Genomic DNA, 27,873 nt, shown 5'->3' on the forward strand with positions numbered 1-27,873 from the left:
GGTTTTGTCAGGGAAGGGAAGAGAGCAAGAGTCCAGTGGGATACCTTGATCCTTCCAGTAGAACAAAGTGGTTTGGGATTACCTGATTTAAAGGGGTATTTCAGAGCTACACATATATGGTTCTTATGCATAGCACAGGCAGAAATCTGTAATTCAAAGTGGAAGGGGGCAATGATGTTGATGAAACATTTGGGGGAAGCTTAAGAAACAAGGAGAGACTGGGATTTGGGATGCAGATCCTTAAGGAGAATTATAATCACCATACGGGATATTTTATTCATAAGTATCTGAAAGTGTTCTAAGAACTAAGCCAGTATTGGGATGGAGATAGAAGATTCTGCCAATAGAGATGACTGCAGTTAGGGGTATAAAGAATAGGCAAGAGGGGGGCTGAAATTTACTGTTGAAAACTGGCAAAGGAACAAAGGTATTGGGATCAAATAGAGAGGGAAAGGTGATGGGATGGAAAGAGGTCAGGAATTAATTTGGAGTGCAGGTTAGAGATTGCCTTCCCTCCCAAGGATTGATGTCAGAGTATAGGCAAAGAGAAAGAAATAGGGGGATCCTAAGTGAAAGCCCAGCACTGTTACGGGTTCATAAAAAAATCTAGAACAGAAGCTGCTGTTAAAAAGGGATAATTAGTAGGGCATGTAAAATATTGCATGATAAATATAGGAATCGATCAGAGGAAGTTGGAAAGAATTGGGCAGAGAGATTGGATAAGCAATTCACAAAGAAACAATGAAGAGTATATGTATAGCTCTAAAATATGCAACAAAGTTTGGAAGGTTTAGGATATTTGCTTGGAAATGTTTATGTAGGTATTTTTATACCCCAAGCAGACTCCAAAGAATTTTCCCTCGGGTAGATTGCAAATATTGGAGATGTGATAGAGCAGAACGAGGTAACTGAGAACAATTTTTTTGGGAGTGTAATGAGTTGGCAGAGTTTAAAAATTCCCTGCAGACTACTCTGGAAGAAATACTAGGTGAGCAACTGGTATAAATAAGGAAATTGTTTTTTGAACTGTGATACAAAATTGGAATTGCCTAGACATAGAAAGGCCTTGCTGAGTTTAATTCTGGCGACTGCCAAAAAAAAAGCATTTACTAAAAAACTGAAATCAAAGTATAAACCTACAGTACTAGAAGCAGCAAATATAGTAACAGAGATAAAACAACTGGAAGTGGGATGTTTAGAAAAGGGTCAGAGCAAATTACATAGAATAAATGTTAATTGAGGGAACAATACATGCAGAATAATGTTTTGGAGGAGGAATAATGTTTAAGGGAATGCAGAAATTGAATGAGCTATGGTAATGTTTGACTGACAGTAACCGGATAAATAAATGATGTGTAATGTTTGCAAGTAAAAATATGTCATGGTTTGCTTTCATTTATTCATAATTTATGGAGCAATGTGGAATGTAGTGGTCTTTCCCTCAGAACAAAATCAGCAGGAGGTTAAGTATTAAACCAAAGTAGTACCTCCCAACACAAGCACATATACGCACTGTCAGAGTTGCTTCCTGCTTTAATGCAGCAAGTGGAGTTGAACAATTAGAACAAAACTCTGCTTTTTGTAGGCTATTCAGATAAGGGGATTAGGAAGAAGAAAGGTTGTGAGGCTTGAAAGAGCAGAAAGACATCTGTAAAATACTGGGGGCATTTCAGGAAGGGTGGAAGGGGACTGGTTGACTTCAAAGGCAGAGTTTGCATTGGGAGGTACCTGAGAAATTGAATATGAAGTTTTGATTGTAACAGTGGGCAAGTTTAACATTTTTGTCTGTAACAACATTGTTGCTTTGAGCAAAACAGGAACATTTCAAGGTCAAGCATGTGATTAGTAGATTAGTGTGATTAGTACATTATGCAGTGAAAGAGGGCTATGACTAGTATCTTGTTAATGCTGTCGAAATTTTCTATTGATTCTATGTATTTATTTTTGCTTTTCCCCCCTTGTCTGTATAGAATGCACTTGAAACTTTTCCTCAACTCACTGTGACTTCCTGTAACACTAAAAGAAAGTGTGGGGATTCTATATTTTCCAAGATTTCAATGAGTGGTCAAGCATACAACAGGAAAACAATGGAAGAAATGATGCCTACAGCTACACTGTCACAGGTTGGTGCACATTTGACTTTTCTTTTCTTGTTTTCACCATGTCAGCTGCAAGTATTATGATTTCGCAGAGCCGGGCACATCATGCAGCTTAATGGAGTGGGTATTTTTGTGACTCTTTTTTTTTTTTTTTTTTTTTTTAATGTTTGCTGTTTTTGCTGCTATTTTCAGTAACTATTTATGTAATTAAATTCAAACTTGGATTGAAAATTTGTAAATTATGCAATTGAATTTTGATGCATTAGGCAGGGTCAGCTATATTGTCTGAAACCTGACTGTTCATTTTATTGATCAACTATGTTTTGAGTATCATCCAGCAAGGGGATAAGAAATAAAAAGTTAATTTATATTCATAAAAATGCAGCCCAGTAAGATGTAATTAAGTAGAAAGTATAAATATTTCAAGTACATTTTCATAGTTTTGCTTTTCTGCTGTAATAACAGGAGTGTTCCCAGAGTTATAAAAATTGTACTGCATGAGTCAGATTGATAGCATTTTTTAAGAATATCATAGAGGTGCATGAGTACTATATGTTTAAATTTGTCTAGGATGTGTCGCTACAGAAGTACATAGTATTGGTCAAAATTGGCATGCCTGCTGCTGCTGAAAGGGCTGCTAAAAAGACCCACCAGGAATTTTGCTTAACCTCTTTTTCCCCAACTTGCTGCAATCTGCCCTCATATGTTTGTGTTTGCACAACTTGGTCCAGTAGGTCAGAATCAGTTTACTAGCTTTTAGGGATAGAGACTGCCCATCTTGCTACTTATTTTTATTTGCTCACTTGCATTTGTAGTGAACCAAATTAATTAGGCAGTGAATGCTTGTGAATTACTTTTTGTATGTATGCGTATTTGGCTAATGATTGTTGATGCAGCTTACCGTAGTCCTGGGAGCCAGATCAGGGTTGGAGTGAAAACATTTTTTAATCAGTTTGTGACTGTAGGTCATTTACATTCTTATAAATGTGTCTGCAGTATGCTTATAATCACCCTAAAGCATTATAATGAGGGTTGAGGTTGTGGTGGATATGGGAGGGTGTATGGAGAAGTCGGACAAAAGCACTACAGTGCAACTGGCTTATGCTGGTGTCTATTTCCTTTAGTGACTTAGCTTATACACTTATGTCTAGAGTCTTCAGTTTACATTCATTTAGATAAAAGCTTCCAAATGCTCTTTTTTGGCAGTTGTATATGTTTTCATGTAAGCATTCCACCTTTACCATTTTGATCATTCACTTGAGCTTTTCCATGGACTTGCATATTCCTTCCTAGTTTGTTGGAAGTTATATATAGGTATTCTAAAGTGTGGGCACCTAGATTTTTAAATTTAAGCTTTGTTATTACAACTTAGCCATTTTGATAAGTTATGTCTACTAAATACTTATAGTGGTGACATATTCCATTGAGAACTTTTTTTTTTTTTTTTTTATCTCTGCTGAGATAGTTTTTTAAAACTGAAGCTGTAGCTAATCTTTTGACAAAGCCAGAAGAAAGGCGTGGTATTATTATCCATTAAGGTTATATTTCAAAACCCAAAGGACCAGTGCAGTAGGACTCAGCACATAGCTTGGGTCTCTCTAAATCTTAATCAGCATTAGGTGTGTCAGTTTTTGTTAACCTTCTAACATTGCCATCAGTGGCAAATTGAGTACCTTGGGCCCTGGATGATTCTCAAGCTTTACCCCCTCCCCGCCCTCTGAGTGCCATGTATAAATGCATGTGGCCACTTGACTTCATCTTCCTAATTTGTGACAATTCAAACTGCTGTCATTTTAATTTACAAGTATCCATACCTGTCAGTTAAAACCACTTGACTGTGCACACCTCAGATGTCCAACTGAGATAAAAAAATGGCCCCAGTAAAGTACTACAATGTGCTTTACAGCGATGCACACTAAACCTAAAAATCCAGACTTAATGATTGTTTAACTCAGTCATGACAGCATGGTCAGCCATTTGTATCCACATACAGCTCCCATACTTAGCGGTCATTGTCCCATTATGTGTTCACCTCAGATGTCTGATCACAATAAAGATAACTGTGGATACAGACTTATAATATGACACTCCTCTTGCATTTATAGTGAACTAAATTAATTGGTCTTTTTTCTCTGTACCCTCTGTAACTTATAGTTTAGCATATTCCCCAGTGGATTTCCAGTTATTTTTTTGATGTAGCAATCTTCCGAATAGTTGGAATTATATATTCTAATGTTACATGTCCAGGATATTGGGTAAGAAGGTGTGGGGGATCAACAGTGGTGACTGGTTGGTTGGATGCTCAGCTAACTGTGATTCCATTTATGGCCACAACAGATATGGACAGTTCTGAATGGGCCTCATCAAGCAGCAGTAACTCTGCTCTTACTACGATTTTAATGGAGATAAGCAGTATGAAGGAATCTCTCTAACAGCATGTTGAAAGTAAAAACTCTAGGTTCCTAGAAGTGGAAGTGATGTTAAATAATCTTTCCAATACCATTCAGCTCTTCATTGCTGACTTTGTCTAGGAGAAGGCATGGATGGAAGCTGCCAGAACATTTGGATTACTTAGAGCAGCAGATTTTGAACTGGAAGATCATGTAAGAAGAGAAAATCTGGGATTCTGTTGAATATGTGAGCAAGCAGAGGGTAAAGGTTATCAAGGATTTATTAAGGGTTTGATTTGTAAGTGGACAGATGTACTTCCAGACCAGATCCAGTTAGAGCACACGGGTGCCCCCCAGAAGGCTAGATAAGGAGGCTTGTTGGTGCAACAACATGTTATTGTGCACCTTACTGGTGTACGCACTTAAAGCCTAATTTCCCTTATTTAGAAAGCCAAGACAAAATTGAAGTGTGGAGAGGTAAGGATCTTTATAGAACAAGACTCTTCCCAAAAAGATGAGGCAGAATAGTTTACTGGCAGTTTGGATAAGCAGTTCTAAGGGGCTGTACTTCAGACTGGTTTATCCAGCAGTATTGAGTGTCAGAATTAATGGCTCTTTTAAGGAGCATCTCACACCTGAAAAAGTGATGAAAGAACTTTGAGACAGTACTTATAGCCTTTTGGCTTAAATGGGTTGTATACTACCTAGAATTCCACTACCAGTCATCTTCACAAATTTCTGGCTTCCTCCATTACCTTCACTCCATCTGTTGAATGAGATTCTAGTGGAGCAGTAATCAGCCTTGAAGCTACTTTTGTGGCAGATTAAGTCCCAACAGGGAAGCCCTTCTTGCACAGAAATTGTTACTCTTTCAAAAAATATATATATTTTGTGATGAAAGGCAGCAGTTCCCTTTTAAGAAACCTGGTGTTTTTCACAATATCGAAATGTTTCCTGTCAGAGACCACTATTTCTGGCTAAGGGCTTAATTTGTCATGGGCTATTTTTGTAGTAAACAGATACTGTGGATGTGAACATTTAGTTTTCTGAGAAGTGAAGGGTCAGGAAGTGTTTTAAAATGGGAAAAAAACAATTTCAGTGTATTTAGTGCTTGTATACACTGTTGTCAGTGTGCATTGTAAAACATGTTTTATTTTTAACAGAGATTTTGCTATTTTTTCTGAAATTAACAGAAAAGGGGACTGTGGGGTAAGTGCAAGTGTGTCTGCATTCTGTTTGCGATCACTTCTATGACAGCTAACCTTCTGACAGACTTGTTTCAGTCCTTGTCCTCATCTGCAGCATGGATACTTAAAATGGCCCTGCTGGCTTTTTTCCTCCTTTACCAAAAAAGTATCAGCACAATTAAGAGCCCTTGCCACCACCAGAGGCTCAGTAACTACCTCACCCACTGGTGAGTGAACTGTAGTGCCCATACATTGTTCCCCAATCCACTCACTTTCTTCTCTGGGTTCCTTTAGTGAAGACCTTCCAGCCACCATTGACCCGAGGTCAGCCACAACCTCTTCAGCTGTTCCAGTATCTGTTACGGGCATGGGAAAAACATCTTCTTTGGGTCAGGAAGACACACTGGGGGGGTGCTTCTCATGATAACCAGGGAAAAAGACTGCTTCATGGGTCTGTACTACCATCACCTAGTCAGTCTTTGGTCAGGATTTTGTCTGCAAAGAAAAAAAAACAAAAGTTATACGTTGTTCATCTGAAGACATGGTGTCTGTTAGAAACAATGATTTTCTTAATTTAGGCACACAGTTACTACAAGTTGTTAATCCCATTGCTCAGAAATCCTTACCTGAGGGCAATGTCACAAAAGAAATCCATGAGGAAAATCGGTCAGAGGGTTCTGACATAGAGATGGGGCTGCTTCTAGAGATTAACAAGCCCATAACTCTGATTTTAAGGAAATTTGCTCTTTTCCACTTCTTTTGGTGGAATTTTCTCTGTCAGACTGTTTCCAGGATGAATCCAATATTGTTGAAGTGAGGAGAGATGTATGTTGCAAGATGATATACCTCATTCAACACATACTCATCTCATTTTTCCTACCTTGGAGGATATGTTTAATGTTGTAATAATCCTGACTTTCAATCTTTGGTCCCTAAAAAAGGAGTATAGACATTGTAAAATACCTCGGACTAATAAAATTGTGATATTATGTAGTCCAATCTCACCTACATTCTTACCTGTGGGATCGGAGCAGAATGTTGGCTCCGACTCTGCCAACTTTTCTAGCTCGAAGTCTTTCTATTGACTGGGCTAAGATGGTATCCCATGCTGCACTGCTCTCTATCCCCAGATCTCATTTGCCGCTCGTGTAGCTCAGACGTGGTCTCGCTCTTGGCTGTGGCTAAGTACCCCTTTTCTTCATTATTAGAGAATTTGTTGCAAACAAAAAACTGTTTTAATAGCTATTGTGTGTTCTGGTCTTGTATTGTGGTAAAGTTGTGTGTTTGGTCTTTTTTCTGCGGTATCCCACTAGCTGTTTCCAACGGTCTAGGCCCGTTTCAGTTAGAGGACCTAGTCTGTCCCCTTGCTTTCCTTGTGTTATAAACTTTACCGGGTCTAAAACCATTTAAATTAGTGGTTTTAGTCCTCCCCCCCCCCCTTGTGTTGTGTCTAAGAATCGTTTAAATTAGAGATCTTGAGGTAGTTTTTTCCCGCCTTGTGACTGTTTGACCGTTGGTCCTTTATTCACTGATTACTTGTCTTAGGTGCTTTTGGTTGTTGGTTAGCTGTGTCCAAAGCTACTAAGGAGCACAGGCTCTCGGGCTTCAAGAAATGCTCTAGGTGCAGTTATAAAATGCCCATTACCGATGGACATTGTCTGTGTGTATTGTCTGGGAGCAATCCATCTCCAGGAGTCGTGCAGTTTCTGTCATGCTTTTAGTCTGAGAGTTCTTCAGGAAAGGAAGAATAAGTTGATTTTGAAGGGACTTCTCAAGCCCTCCTTCGAGGAGGGTCTGGAAGCTGCTTCCAGCTCTAAGGCAAAATCTTCTAAATCTAAAGAGAGATCTCCGCTCCATCAGTCTCCTCGGAGCCAACGGAGAAGACAGCAAAGTCTGCATTGACGTCCTCCGCCGCAGGAAGTGTCAGTTATGGAACCTGCGTCGGCTGCATTCATCTTGGAACCTATTCGGAGCCGATCGCCTAGCATTAGGCCAGTATTGCCTCCTCGCAGGTCTCGATCTCCTCCTCTGTCCTCTAAATCCTCCAGGACCTTATCAGATGTGGATGTCGATAGAGTGGTGCAGAGACTCCTTCAGTCACCGGTTTTGGCAAAATTGTTCTCTGCTCCGACCCAGTCGGCTCTGGAGCCCATCCTTCAACCTGCTTCGATACTTCTGAGTGCACCTCAGCTTTCGGAACAGGAGTGCTCTGCTCCATGTGATGTCCCTAGGTAGGTTCTGATGGCCACTCCTGGCTTATTGATGCCGATGTCAGCTCCGACCCCGTCGGTGCCGACTCAGGATTCTTCGGTCGGACCCGAGGTTCCTAGTCTTCCTCTTGGTGAAGTTTGACTCCTGTCGTGGCTTCGGAGGCTGGTCGCTCCTCGGACTCGTGGGGACCAGCCTTCGAGGCCATGCAGAGTGCGCTGGCCAGGTCGTCAGCGGCATTATGCGGGTCAATCACTCTGTCCCCTACTACACCAGTGCAGGTCTCTGACCACCATTTATCTCTAGACAGCGGAGCCCCAAGGCGTCAGGGTACCCCCATGAGTGGTCCCCACATTTCTGAGGGCCCCTCAGAGCCCTTGCCTGTGGAGTCACCCAGAAAGAAAACGTGCAAGAGGAAGCACACAGATTCCCAGGATGAGTCTCTCACATCAGACACCGACCTCGAGGAATCTGAGGGGGTCCCCCAAGTCATCCCCTGAGGATGTTTCTTTCTCTGACATCCTAGAGATTTTGAAACAAAGAGGTGACTGGCCATCCAAAGCCCCCTCCGAGGAGGAGTCGGTTTTCCTGAAGGCCTTTGGTGCTCAGCCCTCTGCCTCCTGGGTATCTCCACCCTTCGACGAGCTTCTGGGTTTGGTTTGTCGAAGGGTGTGGGAAACCCCTGACTCTGTGGAACCAGTCCCCAGGAGACCCAATAAATTTTTGTCTGCTCCTCCTGATAAGGAATTTCTGTCCAAGAGAGTCCCTGTGGATGCCATGGTGGTGGCAGCTGCCACTTAGAAGGAATTAGCCGAGACTTATTCCACCGTCCATCCCCCTAACAAGGAGTCTAGGACCATGGACCGATACAGGAAGTGTACTTTTTCTTCAGCGACGTTTACCTTACGGTCACTGAATTATTTATCTCACTTTACATGGCTCCAGAGAGATCTCCTCAAGGAGCTTGGAGATACTCTCACGGGTAACGTTCCTGAGACAGTGGCCCAGACGGTTAATGCTCAGATGTCTACCCTCAATTCCATTGTAAACTCTTCCATGAGGCTGATTTAATATGCAGCCGAAGGAGCAAGTAGGGCAGCAAGTTCAGGAGTTGCTCTTAGGCGACAGGCCTGGATGCGCCTTTGTCATTTCGCGGAGGCCTTCAAGTCTTCATTCACAGACGCCCCTTTCGATGGTTCTTCTTTGTTCGGAACCAAGGTGAAAGACACCCTCGCCAGGTGTGAGCAGGAGTGAAAAACTCTGTCTGCTGTAGGAGTCCATTTTTCCCTTCCCTCTAGGCCTTATCCCAAGGCCCAGAGAAGTGGCAAAATGTGGTTCAAGAAATCACAGAGGTTTTTTCCCAGTGCACAAGGTGAGCCCCCCTCCAGAGGCAGGGGAGGGGGTGGTTATTCAGGGAGATGCCACCTTAGGGGCAGAGGAGGCCCTCGCAACTCGGGAGACTGCGATTCCTTTCGTGGTTCTCCTCACCGCCACTCCTGATGGGAGGCCCGACCGTGCTTTTCCGGAGCCAGTCAGGGGTCGAATCTCGTTGTACCCGGAGGCCTGGAAAGACATCACCCAGGACCAGTGGGTTCTAAGGATAATTTCCGGAGGATATGTCATCCCCTTCTCATCAGATCCCCCTCCAATCAAGAAAATCCCGGATGTTCCACCCAGTCAAAGGGATTACGCAGCTTCAGACGTTTCAAAGCTGCTACAAAAAGGAGCCATTCAACATGTCCCCTCAGACCAGATCGGATTAGGGACTTACTCCAGATTCTTTTTGGTGCCAAAAAGGACAGGGGACCTGAGACCCATATTGGATCTCAGCCAATTGAACACCCACATGCAGAAGTCCAAGTTCCGAATGGTCACATTGCAGTCTGTTCTCCCATTGTTGGGAAAAGAAGTGTGGATGTGCTCCATCGACCTCAAGGATGCTTACTACCACATAAAGATGGATAGGGCATCCAGAAGTCACCTACGCTTCCGGCTGGGAGCCATTCATTTTCAGTTTCGAGCCCTGCCCTTTGGTCTCACCACAGCCCCCCAGGATGTTTACCAAATGCATGGCAGTGGTGACTGCTCACTTGAGATGTCAGGCATTCCAAGTGTTTCCATATCTGGACGATTGGCTCCTTACTGTTACCACCAGGCATCTACTAATTCAGACCAGGGACGCTACTATCAACCTATGTCAACAGTTGGGCATCACACTGAACTGGGAAAAATCTGCCTTGTTGCCCTCACAGCGTGTCACTTTTATAGGCGCAGAACTAGACACCATCCTCATGTGAGCACTTCTACCACAGGAAAGAATCAGAGTCCTACAACAACAAGTTCACGCCTTGCTCTCTCTGAGAAGAGCGAAGGCAAGATGGGTCCTCCTACTATTGGGGACAATGGCTGCAACGATTGTTAGTCCCTCTGGCAAGGCTACATATGAGACTCCTTCACTGGCTTCTCTTTGTCCAGTGGTCTCTTCAAAGTCTTCCACTTTCTCATCCTGTTTTACTCACAGACAGGTGCAAACAGGATCTCAGTTGGTGGCTTTGCACCGACAACCTGAATGCAGGAAAGCCCTTTGTTCCTGTGCCCCCAATTGCCACGGTGACCACGGATGCCTCCCAGATGGGAGGGGGGGCATTATCTAGGCAGGACAGTCCAAGGCATGTGGCAATGCCACGAGATACATATGCATATCAATGTCCTGGGGATGAGAGCTGTGCTACTAGCGTTGCAAGCACTTCAGAGTTTTCTTCCTCTCGGGACTATTGCAATCCACTCAGACAATATGTCTGGTGTGGTATCTGAACAAGCATGGAGGAACCAAGTCTTATCCTTTGCAGAGAGACCATGCGAGTGTGGCAGTGGGCAGTGTCTTCCCAACGTTTTCTGGTGGCAACGCACATTCCGGGGAAGTCCAGTGTGAATCGCAGACAGGCTAAGCTGAGCTATTCTGATGCTTTACGAGTGGTCCCTGAACTGTCAAGTTGCGGAACAGATCTTCCGCAGGTGGGGTCAGCCATGCTGCGACCTTTTTGTCAGCCCCCTCAATGCCAAATGCATCAGCTACTTCACGTTGATACCCCTTCAAGGGGAGTCATCCAGGGATGCTCTAGTCCACGATTGGCCCCTCCGGTCTACTATATGCCTTCCCTCCGGTCCCCTTGCTGTCAAAGGTAATTCAGAAAGCACAATCCTTGGGAAGCAGAATGATTCTGATTGCCCCACACTGGCCTCATCAAATTTGGTTTCCCTTTCTCCATCCCTTTCTCATTGGACACTCCTTGGATTCTGGACCCACAACCAGACTTACTGACACATGTCAGGGCAGCTCCATCCCTCTCTTCGGACCCTCCGGTTGACTGCCTGGCTATTCACTTCCGTCATTAGTTAGGCTTCATCATTTCTCACCGGAGGTGGTTCGTATTTTATCTTCCTCTCATAAGCCCTCGACCAGGAAGATTTATTACAGTAAATGGAAGAAGTTGTCAATCTGGGCACATACCAAAAAGATTGACCCTTACACAGCTCCAATTTAGTCTATATTGGAGTTCTTGTCTATGCTCTTTAACCAGGGTTCAGCGGCCGCAGCCATTAAAGTCCAATTGGCGGCGATTTCTACCTTTCATGTCGCAGACGAGCCTAGCCTGATGGCACATAGACTCTGTAAGGCTTTTCTGAAGGGCACTCTGTTACTTCGTTCTACGGTATCGGAACCTGTCATGCCTTGGGATTTAAACTTTGTTCTACAGGCTCTTACTTCACCCCCCCCCCTTTGAGCCTGCAACCACTTGTGATTTAAAATTCTTAACTTGGAAGACTGTCTTTTTAGTAGCTATCACGTCAGCCAGACGCATTTTGGAGCTTCAAGCTTCATCAATCAAACCTCCCTTATTTGATTTTTCATAAGGACAGGGTTTCTCTCAGACTTGAATCCCTCCTTTCTTCTCAAAGTGGCATCAGTCAGTAACTTTAATCAATCTATTGAGTTGCCAGTGTTTTTTCCCCAGTTCTCAAACAAGGCAGAATTCAAGTTTCATAAGTTGGATGTACACAGACAATTAAGTTTTTGTCTGCACAGAGCAAAAGACCTCAGAAAATCTGATCAGTTGTTTGTTTCCTTTTCTGAAAACAGAATTGGGTCTCCTGTCTCCAAAGTCACGCTGTCCAGGTGGAACTGCAGTTGTATTTCTTTCATTTATTCCACAGGGGTAAAGATTTACCGTTCCGGGTGAAGGCTCACTCTACTCTGTCTGTATCTACATCTACAGCCTATCAGGCCAGATTGTCTATGGATGATATTTGTGCTGCGGCTACTTGGGCATCTCCTCACACCTTTGTTAATCATTACAAGTTGGATGTGGTATCTAGGTCTTCCTTTGGTTCCACAGTGCTCAGAAGTATTTTCCACTGAGCCTCCCAGGATTTAGGTGCTAGGGACGCCGTCCCACGGGTAAGAATGTAGGCGAGATTGGACTACATAACATCAAGAAGTTATGTACTCACCATAACGTTCGATGTATGTCGTCCATCTCGCCTCACATTCTTACTTACGATCCCCCGTCCTTGAGGATCTGGAGGTTAGGTCTGGTTTCAGAGCTTCCTTCATTGTTGGTTTGTTCTTCCTTTCCTTAGGTGTTGTTATGCATGGAGAATGAGCACTGGGGCTCACAGCAAACTAGGTCTGGGGCTAGAGAGCAGTGCAGCATGGGATACCATCTTAGCCCAGCCAATAGAAAGACTTCGAGCTAGAAAAGTTGGCCGAGTCGGAGCCGACATTTGGCTCCGAACCCACGGGTAAGAATGTGAGGCGAGATGGACTACATACATTGAACTTTATGGTGAGTACATAACTTCTTGTTTTCCTATTTTACATCAGATCCAGGTGTAGTATCTATCTTTTTTGCCAGCTGGCAACAAATTTAGTTACTACCAACCCCTCCCCAGTAGACAAAGTTGGCAAGGTGCAGGACAGATTTTGGTAAGATAATTTTCTCTTCTTCCACAATAGTTTATATAACTGTCAACTACCAGGCATATATGTGGAAATTTATTCAGTTTTGTACAGATGTTGAGGGAGTACTGTGCCTCTCTTCCTTCCAAGGATAGCTTCTTCCTGAATTCTACTGTTTTTAGATTTTCTTAGTTTCTAAGCATGCTTTGAAAAGTGCGCATGACTGTGTAGATATTAGGGACACTGCTACTACTACTACAGTTTTACGGAGGTATGCCTGAGTTATGTAACCAGAAATTTGTTAATAAAGTAGTCTGAAGGTTTGTATTCTGTACTTCATGTTATCAAACAGTTTGATGAAAGAGGAAAGCTAATTCAATGAGTGTCAAAGATTTTTCAAGCCCACCTTTACAACTTTCCAAAGTCCTCTTTTCCTTTTAAGAAACAAAACAGTCCCTGCCACCGCAATGCAAAAAGGGAACAAAAAATGGTGGCAAGTGGTAACAACTAGAAACAAGGATCTTTTCCAAAAAAAGGACAGCCTGATACTTCAGAAAGACTGTTCCAGTATTCTAACCTCCCCTGTTTCCCAAAATCTGTCTCAGAAACTGGCTCTTTACATTCCTCTTTGACAGCAAATTCTCACTCTTGGGTGCTAAGAGTAGTTCAGGAGGAGTGCAGTTAGCACTAGATACAATTACCTCCTTTACGGATAAACAGAGCATTCCTTTCCATCTTAGGAACCAAACAGAGTTTTTTTTCAGGTTGTTCATTTATTCAACTCAGTCGTAAGCCAACCCTTTAGGTTAAAGAGGCAAAGGCCGCTATTACAGAAGATTTGTGGTGCCAAAGAAAGATGTTACTTGGAGAACAGTTCTGGATTTTTCCTTTCTTAGTCTGTATGTGAAAATACCAAATTTCAAAATGTTGACACTGCTCCCCTAATACCTCACTTAAGTGTTGTAGTAACATTAATTCTAAAGGATGCTAATCACATTCCAGTAGCCACAGGCTTTAAGATTTTTCACAGATTCCCTGTGCCCGAGTCACATTATCATTTCTCTGCACTGCCCTTTGGGTTATCTAGAGCTCCAAGGGTGTTTACAAAATGTCTTGCTCCCATCATAGATCATTGCAGACCAAATGGCATTCACATATTTTCTTATTTAGGTGACTTGCTTATCTTTGCATTCTTTTCCCATTTGTCAAGAGTCCTTAACTAGTATTTCATCTCTTCTTGCCAATGTGGCATTCCAGATAAATGTACAAAAATCCTCCCCGACTCCCATCACACGATTGTGTTTTTGGGCTGCCCTCTACACACCTCTCGGCAAAGGCTTTCCTTACACAAGAGAAGGTAGATTTTTATCTGGAAACTTTCCTGAGCTTTTTCAGTTAGACTCAGACTTTTACAGGAGAATATCTCAATTTTCTAGGTTCATGGTTTCTTTGATTGTCATGATACCTGTCACCAGATTGCATATGATGAAAATTCAGTGGTTTGTTTAAAAAATGCATGTACCCAGCCATTTTTGTCCTCTAGAATTTCAGGTTCCAATTTTGGGCTGTCAGAAAGGAACTGCATTAGTGGAGACAGCAAATGACACTAAATCCAGGTCTTCCCTTCTCTCCTCAGACTAAAACTCAGTCTGTTACAACAGACACCTCAGCTTTTGCTTGGGGTGCACTTTATATGGATATAAAAGTGCAAGATCTTTGTATTGCGTCAGACAGACCAAAACACACAAATGTCAGAGAGCTGTTGGGTGTGGTCCATGCTGTGAAATCACTTCATCGTCTGTGGTCTCCTGTACCTCTTCAAGTGATTACAGACAACACCACAGTGATATACATACACGGGAGGGCACCGGTTCGTATCTTCTGTGCAGGCTGGTTATGATGGTTTGCGAAAGTAGCTCATTAACCCTCCAAACATATTACATTCTGTCAGAGCAAAGTATAGTCGCAGACAATCTGAGCAGGACCAGGACAAACAGTAACGAATAGAAGCTGGATAAGGGGAGTCTTTCAGGAGTTGTTTCAGTTGTGGGGAACATACTAAATAGCTCTTTTTTACCTCAGAAATTCTACCCTAGGGCTCCCTGCAGGCAAACAGTAGCATTTTCATTCTTGTGGTGGGGAATGTTCCTTTATCCATTTCCTCCTTTCCACTGATATCCAGGGTAATTCTGAAGATTCATAAAGACTCTTCCAAAATCATTATAGAGACTTCCTTTTGTCCAAGCCACATTGGTTCTCCCCTCTTATGGAATTGGTTGTGGGCAGTTACTACAAACTTCCTCACAGACTGTATGTACTCCTACAGGACGGGAGAGTGTGATGCATCCCACTCTCAAACAACTTGTACTGTCTGCCTGGGTGATCCAGTTTTGATTCCTTTTAGGCAACTCTTTCATAAGGATATGCCTCAGGTACTAAAGGAGGCAAGAAAACCTGCTACTAGGAAATCTTTTATTGGCAAGTGGAAAAGATTTTCTACTTGGGAACCTGATTACTAGTTAGGCACCATCAGGGATTGTGTGCCTCTGGTTCTGAAAAGTGTGCATGGTTTACTTTTCTCTGGTCTGTCTTACTCTTCTGTCAAAGTAAATCTTGCAGCCATTTCAGCATTTCTGCTCTCCCCCCCTTTCTCTTCCATTTTTGATAAAGCAGATGTTCTTCGTGTTTCACTGTTGCAGTCATTACACTTGGGTTATCCTGCTGGCAGGCTACCCTCAGTCGGCCTGAATTCCAAAGTCTAGGTCCGGCGTCGGTTGCTTTCGCCTCTTTCCTGACATCAGTGCGCCAGGGTTATAAAAGATGCAGCCTACGCCATTTTCTTCAGTCTTTCTTGCCGCGTAGTGCCCGAAGCATAAGCAGTTCGTAAGTACCGGTCGGCCGACTCCTGAGATTTTCGTGTTCGAATTTCAGATCTGAAGTCCTCATTAAAAGCTAAGTACCCTGTTGGGGAAACTTTTTTCTTGCTCCAGACCAATGTCAGAAAATGTTAATAATTGTATTTCTTGTGAGAAGCAAATACCTCATAAGGACTTTCATTCTTACTGTATTCCTTGCTTAGGCCCTGACCACGAAGTTGCTAGTTGTCGGTTTTGTGCTAGATTTAACCAACGCACTATTAAGCGTCGGTATGATTTTGCATTACACTATTTTGGCAGAAAATTTAATTATACGATGTAGTCGGACAGCCATCCGACTACTGGAATTCACAAGAAATGCAAAGAAAAAGAAAAGGGCAGGCATCCAAGGTCCAAAACAAACGACGAGGCTTCTTCTAAGCCAGTCGCTGGTTCGCCAGTTCTCAGTGAGGCGCCGTCGCAGCCCTTGACGCCCACTACTTTAGACCCGCAGGCTGCTACCGACTCCCACGTGGAGTCGCCTAGGCCGCTGGATCCTCAAGGTGTTGGACCTTCAGAGACTATTCCCTCAGATGGGTCCAGAACCGCTGAGCAGGCATCTGCTTCTGAGGGTGTTTTCAGACCAACTCAATTATACATTAAAACTACTTCAGCTTCAAAGGCAAAGACTAAAGCACCCTTAAAGACAAAGAAACAAGTACAACAGCCTCATGGACAGGCATCCATGCCCAAAAAACAGATGCTCAAAATGGGTGAAGATTACTTTGATCAGGGGTTCCCATCCCCCACCTGATAAAAGGCCTAGGCAAGAGACAGAATATGAATCTTCAGATCAGGTTTCCATTTCATCTGATTCCTCTTCTGATCAGGAATACTCTCTTCCTCCCTATGAGGATTCTGATGCTGATGCTGAAGAATCTATCCCTTCAGCCTCTCCTCCTGAGGATTACTTTTTTGAGGAAACCTTGCATACCATGAGGGAGCATTTCCACTGGGAGAGCCAAGATTTTTCTGAATCTAAGAAAAGGCTCAGAGACTTCCTTTTACTACCACAACACAGGCCCCTAGCTATTCCACCTGTGTTAGACATTGTTGATTATGTATTTTCAGAGTCCAGTCTGACCCCTGACTCCTTAACTCCAGCTCCAGTTAAGCCAGACAGGTACTACAGGGTTCCTGACTCTCATAAATTCCTTTTCAAAAACCCTGCTGCTGACCCAGAAACTATCTCTCAGGGTCCCAAAGGGGTCAAGGCTTCCGCTGCAAAAAACCCTACCCCCTCTGACAGGGATTCTAGGCCATTAGACGATGGGGGAAAAAAGATTTACACTTCTGCTACCTTGGCTATAAGGGCTTTAAATTGTCAGTTTCATATGCTCAAATATCAGCAATATATTATGTCCCTGCTTAAACAGAAAATGTTGACAAATTCTGAATGTGCAGAAAACAAAGAAATGCAGGATTTATTGCATGCAGCTGAACAAGTTGGAAAGCATACTTTGCAATGTGGTTTTGATTCTTTGGGGGCCTCCTGCAGAGCCGCTGTTATGGGTTCTGTTATCAGGAGGCATGCTTGGTTAAAGGAACAAAGTCTGCCTGATCATGTCAAAGCAAAATTATTAGATGCCCCATTACAGCATGATACTTTGTTTGGTGTTAAAGCAGAGGAGGTGTTAAATTAAATGGAAGACAAAGCTAAATCTATGCAAACGGTTAAGGATTTCTTACAGGTTCAACTTCCAAGATTTAGCAGACACTGGCCTACAAAGAATTGGTCCTTTCCAGTGTCAGACAGACCACAAAGGGGCAGATACACCCAAGAGGCAAATCCCAGCCCCAGGGTTCATACAGGACTAAACAATGGGGTGCTTCTACCTCCAAAAGCGGAAGAGACAAATCACAGCCAGACAGGAAACCGTCCTAATGACTTCCCCCTGCCTGCACCAAGCACTTATCTTCTGGCAGCACCTTTAGGGGGAAAACTAGCACTTTTTTTCTCAAAACTGGCACATAATAACCCAGGACAAATGGGTCCTAGACATAGTGTCACAGGGCTACAGGTTTCACTTCCATACCCTGCCAAGAACAAACGGTTGGCCAAACCTGCCAAAACATCAATGGGGCAGAGGCACAAAAGCAAGTCTCATCCCCCATTCAACAAGTACCAGAGCAAGAGCAGGGACAAGGATTTTATTCAAGACTGTTCTTGGTACCAAGAAAGGGCAACACCTAGAGACCAATACTGGACCTATCTATTCTAAATACATTTCTGGATATACCAAAATTCAAAATATTGACTCTACAGCAACTTCTGCCCATGCTGGGCAAGAACGTTTGGCTTGTGACTTTAGACCTAAAAGAGGCATACCTGCATGTCCCAATCAGACAAACATGCAGAAGATACCTCAGATTCAAAGCTGGCTCAACGCATTACCAATTCTCTGCACTGCCCTTTGGCTTATCTACTGCGCCCAGGGTCTTCACAAAATGCCTGGCACCAGTAATCTGCAGACAGAGGAATACAAATATATCCTTACTTGGACGACTGCCTCATTCAAGCAGAGAACAAGGACATTTTACTACAGCATCTGGGGTTTGTAGAGATTTCTAACAGGCCTAGGGTACACAGTCAACAAAAAGAAATCAAAACTAGTACCCTCTCAAGAGATAATATTCCTGGGAGCAAGCTTAAATACAATTGCCTAGATGGCTTATCTCACGCAAGACAAAGGCAACTGACTACCTATTTCAACCTGTTGGCAACAAAGACCCAGTTATCTGCAAGAAAAATTCTGCAGGCTTTGGGCTTCATGGCATCCTGCATTCTACTAATTCCATATGCGAGACTGCATATGAAGAAACTTCAATGGTACCTAAAAAGTGTTTGGACTCAACATTTCCACAGCCTGGAAACAATAATTACCCTCATTCCCCTGCCTGCAACAGGAGTTTCGTTGGTGGGCGAAGGCTGGTCACCAAAACAAGGGACAGCCATTCACTTTACCCCCAGCCAGGCAGACATTAACAACAGCTGCATCAGATTATGCCTGGGGGGCCCACATGGCAGGAAGATGTATTCAAGGCACATGGCCTGCAAACCAAATGCGTCTACATATCAATCAAAAAGAGATGCTAGCTGTTAAGAATGCCCTGATAGCCTTCAAGGACCTAATTCATCCGGGACAACTACTGATAAAGACAGACAACACCACGGTCACGTGGTATATAAACAAGCAGGGAGGCACTCATTCTTACCCCCATTGCACACTAGCCATGACTTTGTGGGACACAGCATTGACTTACCAAGTACATCTGCAGGCACAATTCCTGCCAGGAAAGATAAATACTCTGGCAGACGAAACTAAGCAGAAAGCTCATGGATCCCCACGAGTGGAAATTGGATCCACAAGTCTTCAGCATGATAACAAGGAAATGGGGATGCCCGGATATAGATCTAGTTGCCTCTCCTCACAACTACCAACTAAAAAGATTCTGCACAAGGACTTATCACAGACAAGCATGGAAAGTGGACGCCCTATCTTTCAGCTGGAAAAGCTTAGCAGTATATGCCTTTCCTCCACTGCCTCTCCTCCCCAAGGTGCTCCTAAAGGTCAGACAAGAGAAGCCACAGATGATGCTGATTTCCCCAGACTGGCCCCGCCAGCACTGGTATCCAATCCTAAGGACCTTGCCTGAAATACCTCATCTACTATCCCAACAAAACAATCAGATCCTGCACAGCCAACTAAAGACCTTAAATCTGGCAGCATGGCGGATAATGTAGTGATACAAAACGCACCCCTCACTAAAGCTGTAATGGATGTCATTGTGGAGGCCAGAAGGCCTAGTACCAGAAAATCTTACGCTGGAAAATGGAAGAGATTCTGTGCTTGGAACCAGGCACAAGGAATTGACACAGCTGTACCAAATATTCCTCAGATTTTGCAATACTTAACTGAGATGCTTGACAAAGGCCTATCCTTTTCATCAATTAAAATTCATGCCTCTGCCATTTCGGCTCATTACAATACAGAGCCACCAATCTTTTCTCATCCTTTGTTAAGGCAGTACCTCAGAGGAGCCAAAAACTTAAAGCCTCCAAGGAGATCACCAATACCAGCATGGGACCACAATTATGTTTTGGAAAAACTCACCCTGCATCATTTTGAGCCAGCCGCTACAGCTGATATAAAGTTTTTATCTTGGAAAACAGCTCTGCTCCTATCAATAACCTCTGCAAGACGAGTCTCAGAGCTACAGGCACTCATGGCTGTGGAACCTTTTATCATTTTTTATCCAGATAGGGTTTCTCTGAGGACAAACCCGACATTTATGCCTAAGGGTAGTGTCCAGTGTTGGCCCTTAACCAAACTATTCATCTGCCTACTTTTTATCCAAACCCACAGAATAAGGGGGAGAGAATTCTGCATTCTTTGGACATGCACAGACCGCTACACTTCTACTTGGACAGAACTAAAGCTTTCAGAAAGACAGAGCAACTGCTAGTGGCATATGCTGCAGGATCACAAGGAAAGGCTATCTCAAAGCAGACTGTTTCAAAGTGGATAGGCCACTGCATTCATTTCTGCTATTCACAACATGGCAAGCCAGTGCCTAAGGGCATTATGCCACATTCAACCAGAGCAGCAGCCACTTCAGCAGCCTTCCTCAGGGGAGCACCAACCAAAGACATTTTAGAGGCTGCTACCTGGAGTTCAGTGCACATCTTTACAAAACACTATAATTTACCACTCTACTCTAAATCCAGGGCAGGCTTTGCCACTGCAGTTCTGCAGGGCCTCATAGCCGCTCCTAATGCTATTTAGCTCCAGCCTCCCAACCATAGCTTTGGGATTCAACCCAAGTGTAATGACTGCAACAGTGAAACACGAAGAACATAGTCCAGTTGTGTACACTTAACATAAATGTAGATGTTCGCGTGTATTCACTGTTGCAGTCCAGGTTACCCACCATCCATCCCCCATTTATTTGCTGGAACTTATCTGCACTTCTCTAATCTATACAACCTATGTGGTGCATGTGTTTGTAGATGAAGGTATAATATATTTTGGTGCATGCATGTTTTATTGGCATATTTTTTAGCCTACCCTTTTGGGGGCACCTGATATCTGGGGCAAGAAAAACTGAAGAAAATGGCATCTGCTGCATCTTTTATACCCCTGCCGCACTGACGTCAGGGAAGAGGTGACAGCAACCGACGCCGGACCTAGACTTTGGAATTCAGGCCAACTAAGGGTAGCCTGCCAGCAGGATAACCCAAGTGTAATGACTGCAACAGTGAATACACTCGAATATCTGCATTTATGGTAAGTGTACAAAACTGTACTTTTCTTAGTTCATAGGTAGTTACTAGGCTGTTGGCCCTAGGGCCTATATAAGCCTAGCCAAAAAGGTACCCTGGCTTTCGCCACCCAACAAAATTATTTCCTGTGCCACTGTCGAGCAGAGCCGCAGAAGTGATCCCGGGGAGAATTTCCCATTTCCCATCCAATCATCAAAATTTTTCTTGAGTGCTAATGAGGAGCTTTGTTTGATATAGATAGGTAGTTTGTTCCAGAGTATGGGAAGTGTCTGGGACAGGAATTTATCCCTCCAGCGTGTTCTGTTTATTGTGGTGACAAGGTTTAGGACCCTAGAGCATGTAGCTCAGAGGGATTGGTTTTGTTTATGTGGAGCATGTCCAACAGCTCTGGGTTTGACATAGCTTTGTATGTTAGGCAGAGATTGCCTCTGAGTAGGCGATATGCGACGGACTAAAGCTGGAGATTTCTGAGACGGTCTGCATAGGGCATCTGTTTGAGGCTGGTAATCCTCTTTGTGAGGTATTTCTGCGGTCTTTCCAGTTGTTGTAGATGTCTTGTAAGGTACATACCAAAGGGGGCATTGTACTCTGTAATGGGGTCTAAGGAGTGACAAGTAGAAGGAACAATGACCTCTTTTTTCCTGGATGAGAAACCTTTTGTGATGAGGTATGCCACGTAGAAGGATTTCCTGACTACTGTGGCGATGTGATTATCAAAGGAGAGACTACTGTCCACCTGTGTCTCAAGATCTCTTATCACACTTTCGGTATTAAGTTTACTACCGCCTATGTGATAGTTCATGGGTACAGAGTTTTTACCAAGGGGGGTGACAATGCACTTTTTTGACATTGAGCTTGAGGCCATGGTTTTGACACCAGGCATCTGTCTCAGAGAGGCCCTTTTGTAGGATGTACACATCGTTAGGAGTTTCGATTATGGCTCTTAGTTTGCAGTCATAATTTTTTATGTATGTACATTTTTATGTATATACATTTTTATCTACATATACCGCAGTGGTGCAGCGGTAGCGTTGTTGCCTCACAGCAAGAGGTTCTCCCGTTCGATTCTCGGCTTGGGTTTGGGAGTGCCTTCTGTGTGGAGTCTACATGTCCTCCCCGCAGTCGAGTGGGCGTTCGAAAGACATGCGTTGAATGGGCGTGCCTTCGTTAAAGGTTGGGCTGGCAACTGGCCACCATAAAAACCAACTGCCAATCATTAGCAGACCGGAGTTCCGCTGTGGCAACCCCTAACCGGGAAAACCGAAAGTCAAACAACATTTTTATCTATATATGTACATGTATATTTTTTATATTTTTTTATATATATTTTCTAGATATTTATATACATAATTTTTTCTTTTCTATATATTTGTATACACACACATATGCATACATATTTATACTTACATAGATACTGTTATATTTCAACATGCTTTTTCATACACATATTATATTTTACATGGTGTTGCTGCACTGTATATATTTATATTTATGTTGCATGTTATAGTTTGTTTTAAAGAATTTTTGCATAGTAGGACATGGTTTTAGCAATTTGAATATGTTGTTATTAACCATGACTCATATACTTAGTGTTTTAATATTTATGAATTTTTGAACCAGATATATGCATATTCAAGATATACTTGAGTGGACCAGGTTAAAGCATTTGTATTTAACATTGTATCTTTAAGACTTAATTGATAGCAGGTGCTTCTGCTATATAAGGAATGAATTGTTTTTGTGAGTTGTCTGATGAAGGGGCACGTCCCTGAAAGCGCTTACCTGTTTTATAATAAACTTCCTAGCTGTGGTACAGTTGGTGATGTTCATCGTGTTTCACTGTTGCAGTCATTACACTTGGGGTTATCCTGCTGGCAGGCTACCCGCAGTCGGCCTGAATTCTAAAGTCCTGGTCCAGCGTCGGTTGCTGTCGCCTCTACCCTGACGTCAGAGTGCCAGGGGTATAAAAGATGCAGTTGACGCCATTTTCTTCAGTCTTTCTTGCAGTGCGGTGCCTGAAGCAAAAGCAGTTTGCAAGTGCCGGTCGGCCGACTCCTGACATTTTCGAAATTGAATTTCAGATCCGAAGTCTTCTATAAAGCTAAGTACCCCATTGGGGAAACTTTTTTCTTACTCCAGACTGATGTCAGAAAAAGTTAACAATTGTATTTCTTGTGGGAAGCAAATACCTCATAAGGATTTTCATTCTTATTGTATTCCTTGCCTAGGCCCTGACCACGACGTTGCTAGTTGTCGGTTTTATGCTAGATTTAACCAATGCACTATTAAGCGTCGGTACGATTTTGCTTTTCATTACTTTGGCCGAAGGTTTAACTACATAATGCCGTCTGAACAGCCGACGACCGGAGTTCATAAAAAACATTCATTTGCCTACTTTTTATCCAAACCCACAGAATAAAGGGGAGAGACTTCTGCATTCTTTGGACATACACAGACAGCTACGCTTCTACTTGAACAAAACTAAAGCTTTCAGAAAGACTGAGCTACTTTTAGTGGCATATTCTGCAGGATCACAAATGTTTCAAAATGGATAGGACACTCCATTCATTTCTGCTATTCACAACATGGCAAATCAGTGCCTAAGGGCATTAGACCACATTCTACCAGGGCAGCAGCCACCTCAGCAGCCTCTCTCAGAGGAGTACCAACCAAGGATATTTTGGAGGCTGCAACTTGGACTTCAGTGCACAGTTTTACTAAGCACTACCACTTACCTCTTTACTCTAAATCCAGAGCAGGCTTTGCCACTGCAGTTCTGCAGGGCCTTATAGCCACTCCTAATTCTATTTAGACCCAGCCGCCCTATCTCAGCTTTGGGATTCAACCCAAGTGTAATGACTGCAACATTGAAACACGATGAACATAGTAAAGTTGTGTACCTACCATAAATGTAGATGTTCTAGTGTATTCACTGTTGCAGTCCAGGTTACCCACCCACCATACCCCCTTCTTTGCTGGGGTTTATCTGTACTTCTCTATCCTATACAACCTATGTGGTGTATTTGCTTGTAGATGAAGGTTTATGTTAGTGCATGCTTTTATAAGCAATGTTTTTTAGCCTACCCTTTTGGGGACACCTGACATCTGGGGCAAGAAAAACTGAAGAAAATGGTGTCGGCTGCATCTTTTATACCCCTGGCGCTCTGACATCAGGGAAGAGACGACAGCAACCGACGCCAGACCAGGTCTTTGGAATTCAGGCCGACTGCGGGTAGCCTGCCAGCAGGATAACCCTAAGTGTAATGACTGCAACAGTGAATACACTCGAACATCTACATTTATGGTAGGTACACCGCTGTACTTTTGTTTGCTACTTGAACCCTGTGGTACTCCACTTGTCACTGGTCTGAAGTCAGATTTGGAGTCTGCTACTTTTACAGTGTGGGTTCAGTCAGTGAGCCAGTTGGCAACCCATCTTGTGACATAGGGATTTATACTTAGTTTAGTGAGTTTATCTATAATTCCAGAGTGGGGGATGGTGTTGAAAGCCTTGGCAAGATCTAGATAGGCTGTATGAACAGGGTCTATATTAAATCAACGAAAATCCATTACATTGAATGCCAAAACAGCAACACGTATTACTTGAACCGCGAAAATACCGAACTCACTAAACTGCGAAATTTAAAATATCGAACGTTCATAGTCGGCCAACCCCACCACCCGCTACATACTACCTACCCAAACAAAATAAACTACATACATACACTAACCAAACCCTACTCCTAACCCTAAAGTAAAGCACCAAAACTCAACTTCTAAACCTACACTAAACCCCACATACACAACTATCTATGCACTATCCTTAACCCCTCCCTAACGTCCGTAACTACCGCACACTTCCCCTATGGAGATATTTCCAAAGAAAATCAATAATACACATAAATACATTTAACAAAACCCTACTTCTAACACTACACTAAATCTTACACACATTACCTATCTATGCACTTACCTTAACCCGCACCCTAACCCTAAGGTCCATAACTATCGCACACTTACCTTACGGAGCTACACCCCAGACTGGCCAACCAAAATACTTCGGCATTTCGAATTTCGCAGGTTTGCACGTTCGATTACGTATTTCGTGCAGTACGTGTCGATGATTTCATATTCAGGTAAACGGAGTTTCGACAATCTAATAGGAACCTGTATGAACCACCTTACCCTCGTCTACGACGTTGGTGACTACTTCAAAGAAGTCTATCAGGTTTAGGAGACATGATCTGCCTTTTACAAACCCGAACTGGGTTGGGTCCAGAGTTTGGAGATTACCAATGTCTTTGTTTATAAGTTCCATGATGATACATTCCATGGCCTTGCAGACCAGGCTCGTCAGGCTAATGGAGCGGTAGTTCCCGGGGTCCGTGGTGGCTCCTCCATTGTGGAGTGGGGATAATCGTTGCTATACACCATTCAGTGAGCACAAAGCCTGAGGTGAGGCTATGATTGAACATGGTACTTAGATGGGGAGCCAGTTCGCTCTGTAGTTCATGTAGAATGCAGCCTGGGATGTTGTCAGGTCCCATGGATGCTGTGTTCTTGGCTTTGGAGAGTGTGGTTTTTACCTGTGCCACCGTGATTACAGGAACTTTGCATTCTTCTGGTATACAGATGGGCCCTTTGGGGGGGGGTAAAGTTAGCACTGAACCTGTCTGCCAGGATGTTGGCCATATCAGTTGGTTCTGTATATTTAGTGCCATTCTGCTGTAACTCAGAGCAGATCTGAGTGTTGCCATTGAGATTCTTGACATAGCTATAGAATGCTTTGTGGCTGTCTTTAGAATTGGTGACAGTTTTGTTTTCGTAACTACCTTTGGAGAATTTTATGAGGGATCTCCGCTTCTTACTGAGGCTGACCAGGGAGATGTTCTTCATGTTTCACTGTTGCAGTCATCATATTTGGGTTATCTGCCTGCTGGTAGCCCTCAGCCAGCCTGAATACCAGAGTCTTCAGATTTCTGCGTCAGATGCTGTCGCTTCTACCTTGGCGTCAGGTCTTCAGGGGTGTAAAACATGTAGCTGATGCCATTACATCAGTCTTTCTTGCCGTGTGGTGCCCGAAGCAGTTCGCAAGTGCCGGTCGGCCAACTCCTGAAGTTTTCGTTTTCAAGTTTCAGACCCGAAGTCTTCAAAAAAGATAAGTACCCCATTGGGGATCCTTTATCTTCCTCTACCCGATGTCAGTAAAAGTTAACAATTCTCTTACCTGTGGAAAGCAAATACCTCACAGAGATTTTCATTCTTGCTGCATCCCCTGTTTAGGCCCAGACCACGACGTCCCTCACTGTCGGTTTTGTGCCTTGTTCAACACCCAAACTATTCGTCGTCGGGCTATTTTAGCAGCCAATTACTTTTGTACTCGATGTGTGTACTCCGAAATGGCTTAGTTAAGCCATCCGACTACCGATCTTCTGAAAAAACATAAGGATAAAGGCAGAGACAGACTGCATAGGTTCAAAACTGCCTATGACGCTTCCGTTAAGCTAGTCGCCAGTCCGCCGGTACTCAGTGAGGCGCTTTCACAGCCCCTGATGCACGCTTATTCAGATTCGCAGGCCTCTACTGAGACCCATTCGGAGTCCGGTATGCCGCAAGATTTTTCTTCGACTATGGAACCTGCGGATGTCTCTACCTTGGATGGTTCTGGAGCCGCTGTGCAGGCACTGGCTTCTGAGGGTGTAGTCAGGCCTACAGGCATTCATATTAAACTGATGCTATTGTTTTTATCCAGGCAAAAAACTCGCACTACGCCTAGAAAACCGACGACCAAACTGCAGGCTCAGGCCCATATGCCTCAAAAACAGATGTCTAGAATGGCTGAAGACCTTATTACCTTAATTAGGGGAAGCCAGCCTTCCCCCTCTAAGAGACCTAGAACTGATTTTATTTCTGATTCTTCTGATCAAGAATCTGATGTTTCTTCTCCTTCTGATTACCAGGATTTGCCCTTATCTACTTATGAGGATTCTGATGCAGAGGATTCCATTCCCTCTGCTTCCCTTCCAGAAGATTTTTCCTTCGGTGAAACCTTGCATACTCTTAGGGGGCATTTCCGCTGGGAAAGCCAGGATTACTGAGTCCAAAAAGAGACTTGGGGAATTCTTACTCATACCTCAACACAAGCCTTTAGCTATCCCTCCTGTTCTGGACATTGTAGACGATGCTTTCTTGGAATTTAGCCTTACCACAGACACTTTACCTCCAGCTCCCAGAAAACCTGACCGGTACTACAGAGTACCTGACTCTCACAAGTTCCTCTTCAAGAATCCTTCTGTGGATCCAGAGACCAGTTCCCAAGGACCAAAAGGCATTAAGGCTACTGCTGCCAAAAATCCTACTCTTCCTGATAGAGATTCTACAGCCTTGGACAGATGGGGTATGAAGGTATACACTTCTGCTACTCTGGCCATTAGGGCTTTAAATTGCCAGTTTCATATGTTAAAGTATCAGCAGCATATTATGGGACTACTTAGACAGAAAATGATATTGATTCCTGACTCTGCTGAACACAAAGAATTGCAAGATTTAATGCATTCTGCAGAACAAGTTGGTAAACATACTTTGCAATGTGGTTTTGATGCTTTAGAAGCATCTTGCAGGGCTGCTGTCACGGGGTCTGTACTTAGAAGGCATGCTTGGCTTAAGGAACAAAACTTGTCAGATCATGTTAAAGCTAAATTATTGGATGCTCCCTTAAACCAAGACTGCCTTTTTGGCAACAAAGCAGAAGTCATCCTCAAAAGGATGGAGGAGAAAGCTAAATCTATGCAAACTGTTAAAGATTTCCTGCCTCCCAGATTCAGTAGGCA

General features: G+C 43.4%; 1 protein-coding gene across 1 annotated transcript in view; it reads left to right on the forward strand.

Annotated features, from left to right (window-relative positions):
* The window catches only part of QSER1 (glutamine and serine rich 1), a gene marked incomplete at its 5' end in the record, with an annotated part of 2,529,639 nt that overhangs the window by 2,233,873 nt on the left and 267,893 nt on the right, over positions 1-27,873 (forward strand). Inside the window, one exon of the mRNA XM_044059174.1 lies at positions 1,971-2,123. Within this exon, the coding sequence (XP_043915109.1) occupies positions 1,971-2,123 (153 nt within the window). The remainder of the gene's footprint in view (positions 1-1,970; positions 2,124-27,873) is intronic.

The sequence above is a fragment of the Protopterus annectens genome, chromosome 17.part0 (genome assembly GCF_019279795.1).
Source record: "Protopterus annectens isolate FY-2018-M chromosome 17.part0, PAN1.0, whole genome shotgun sequence".
NCBI lineage: Eukaryota > Metazoa > Chordata > Ceratodontiformes > Protopteridae > Protopterus > Protopterus annectens.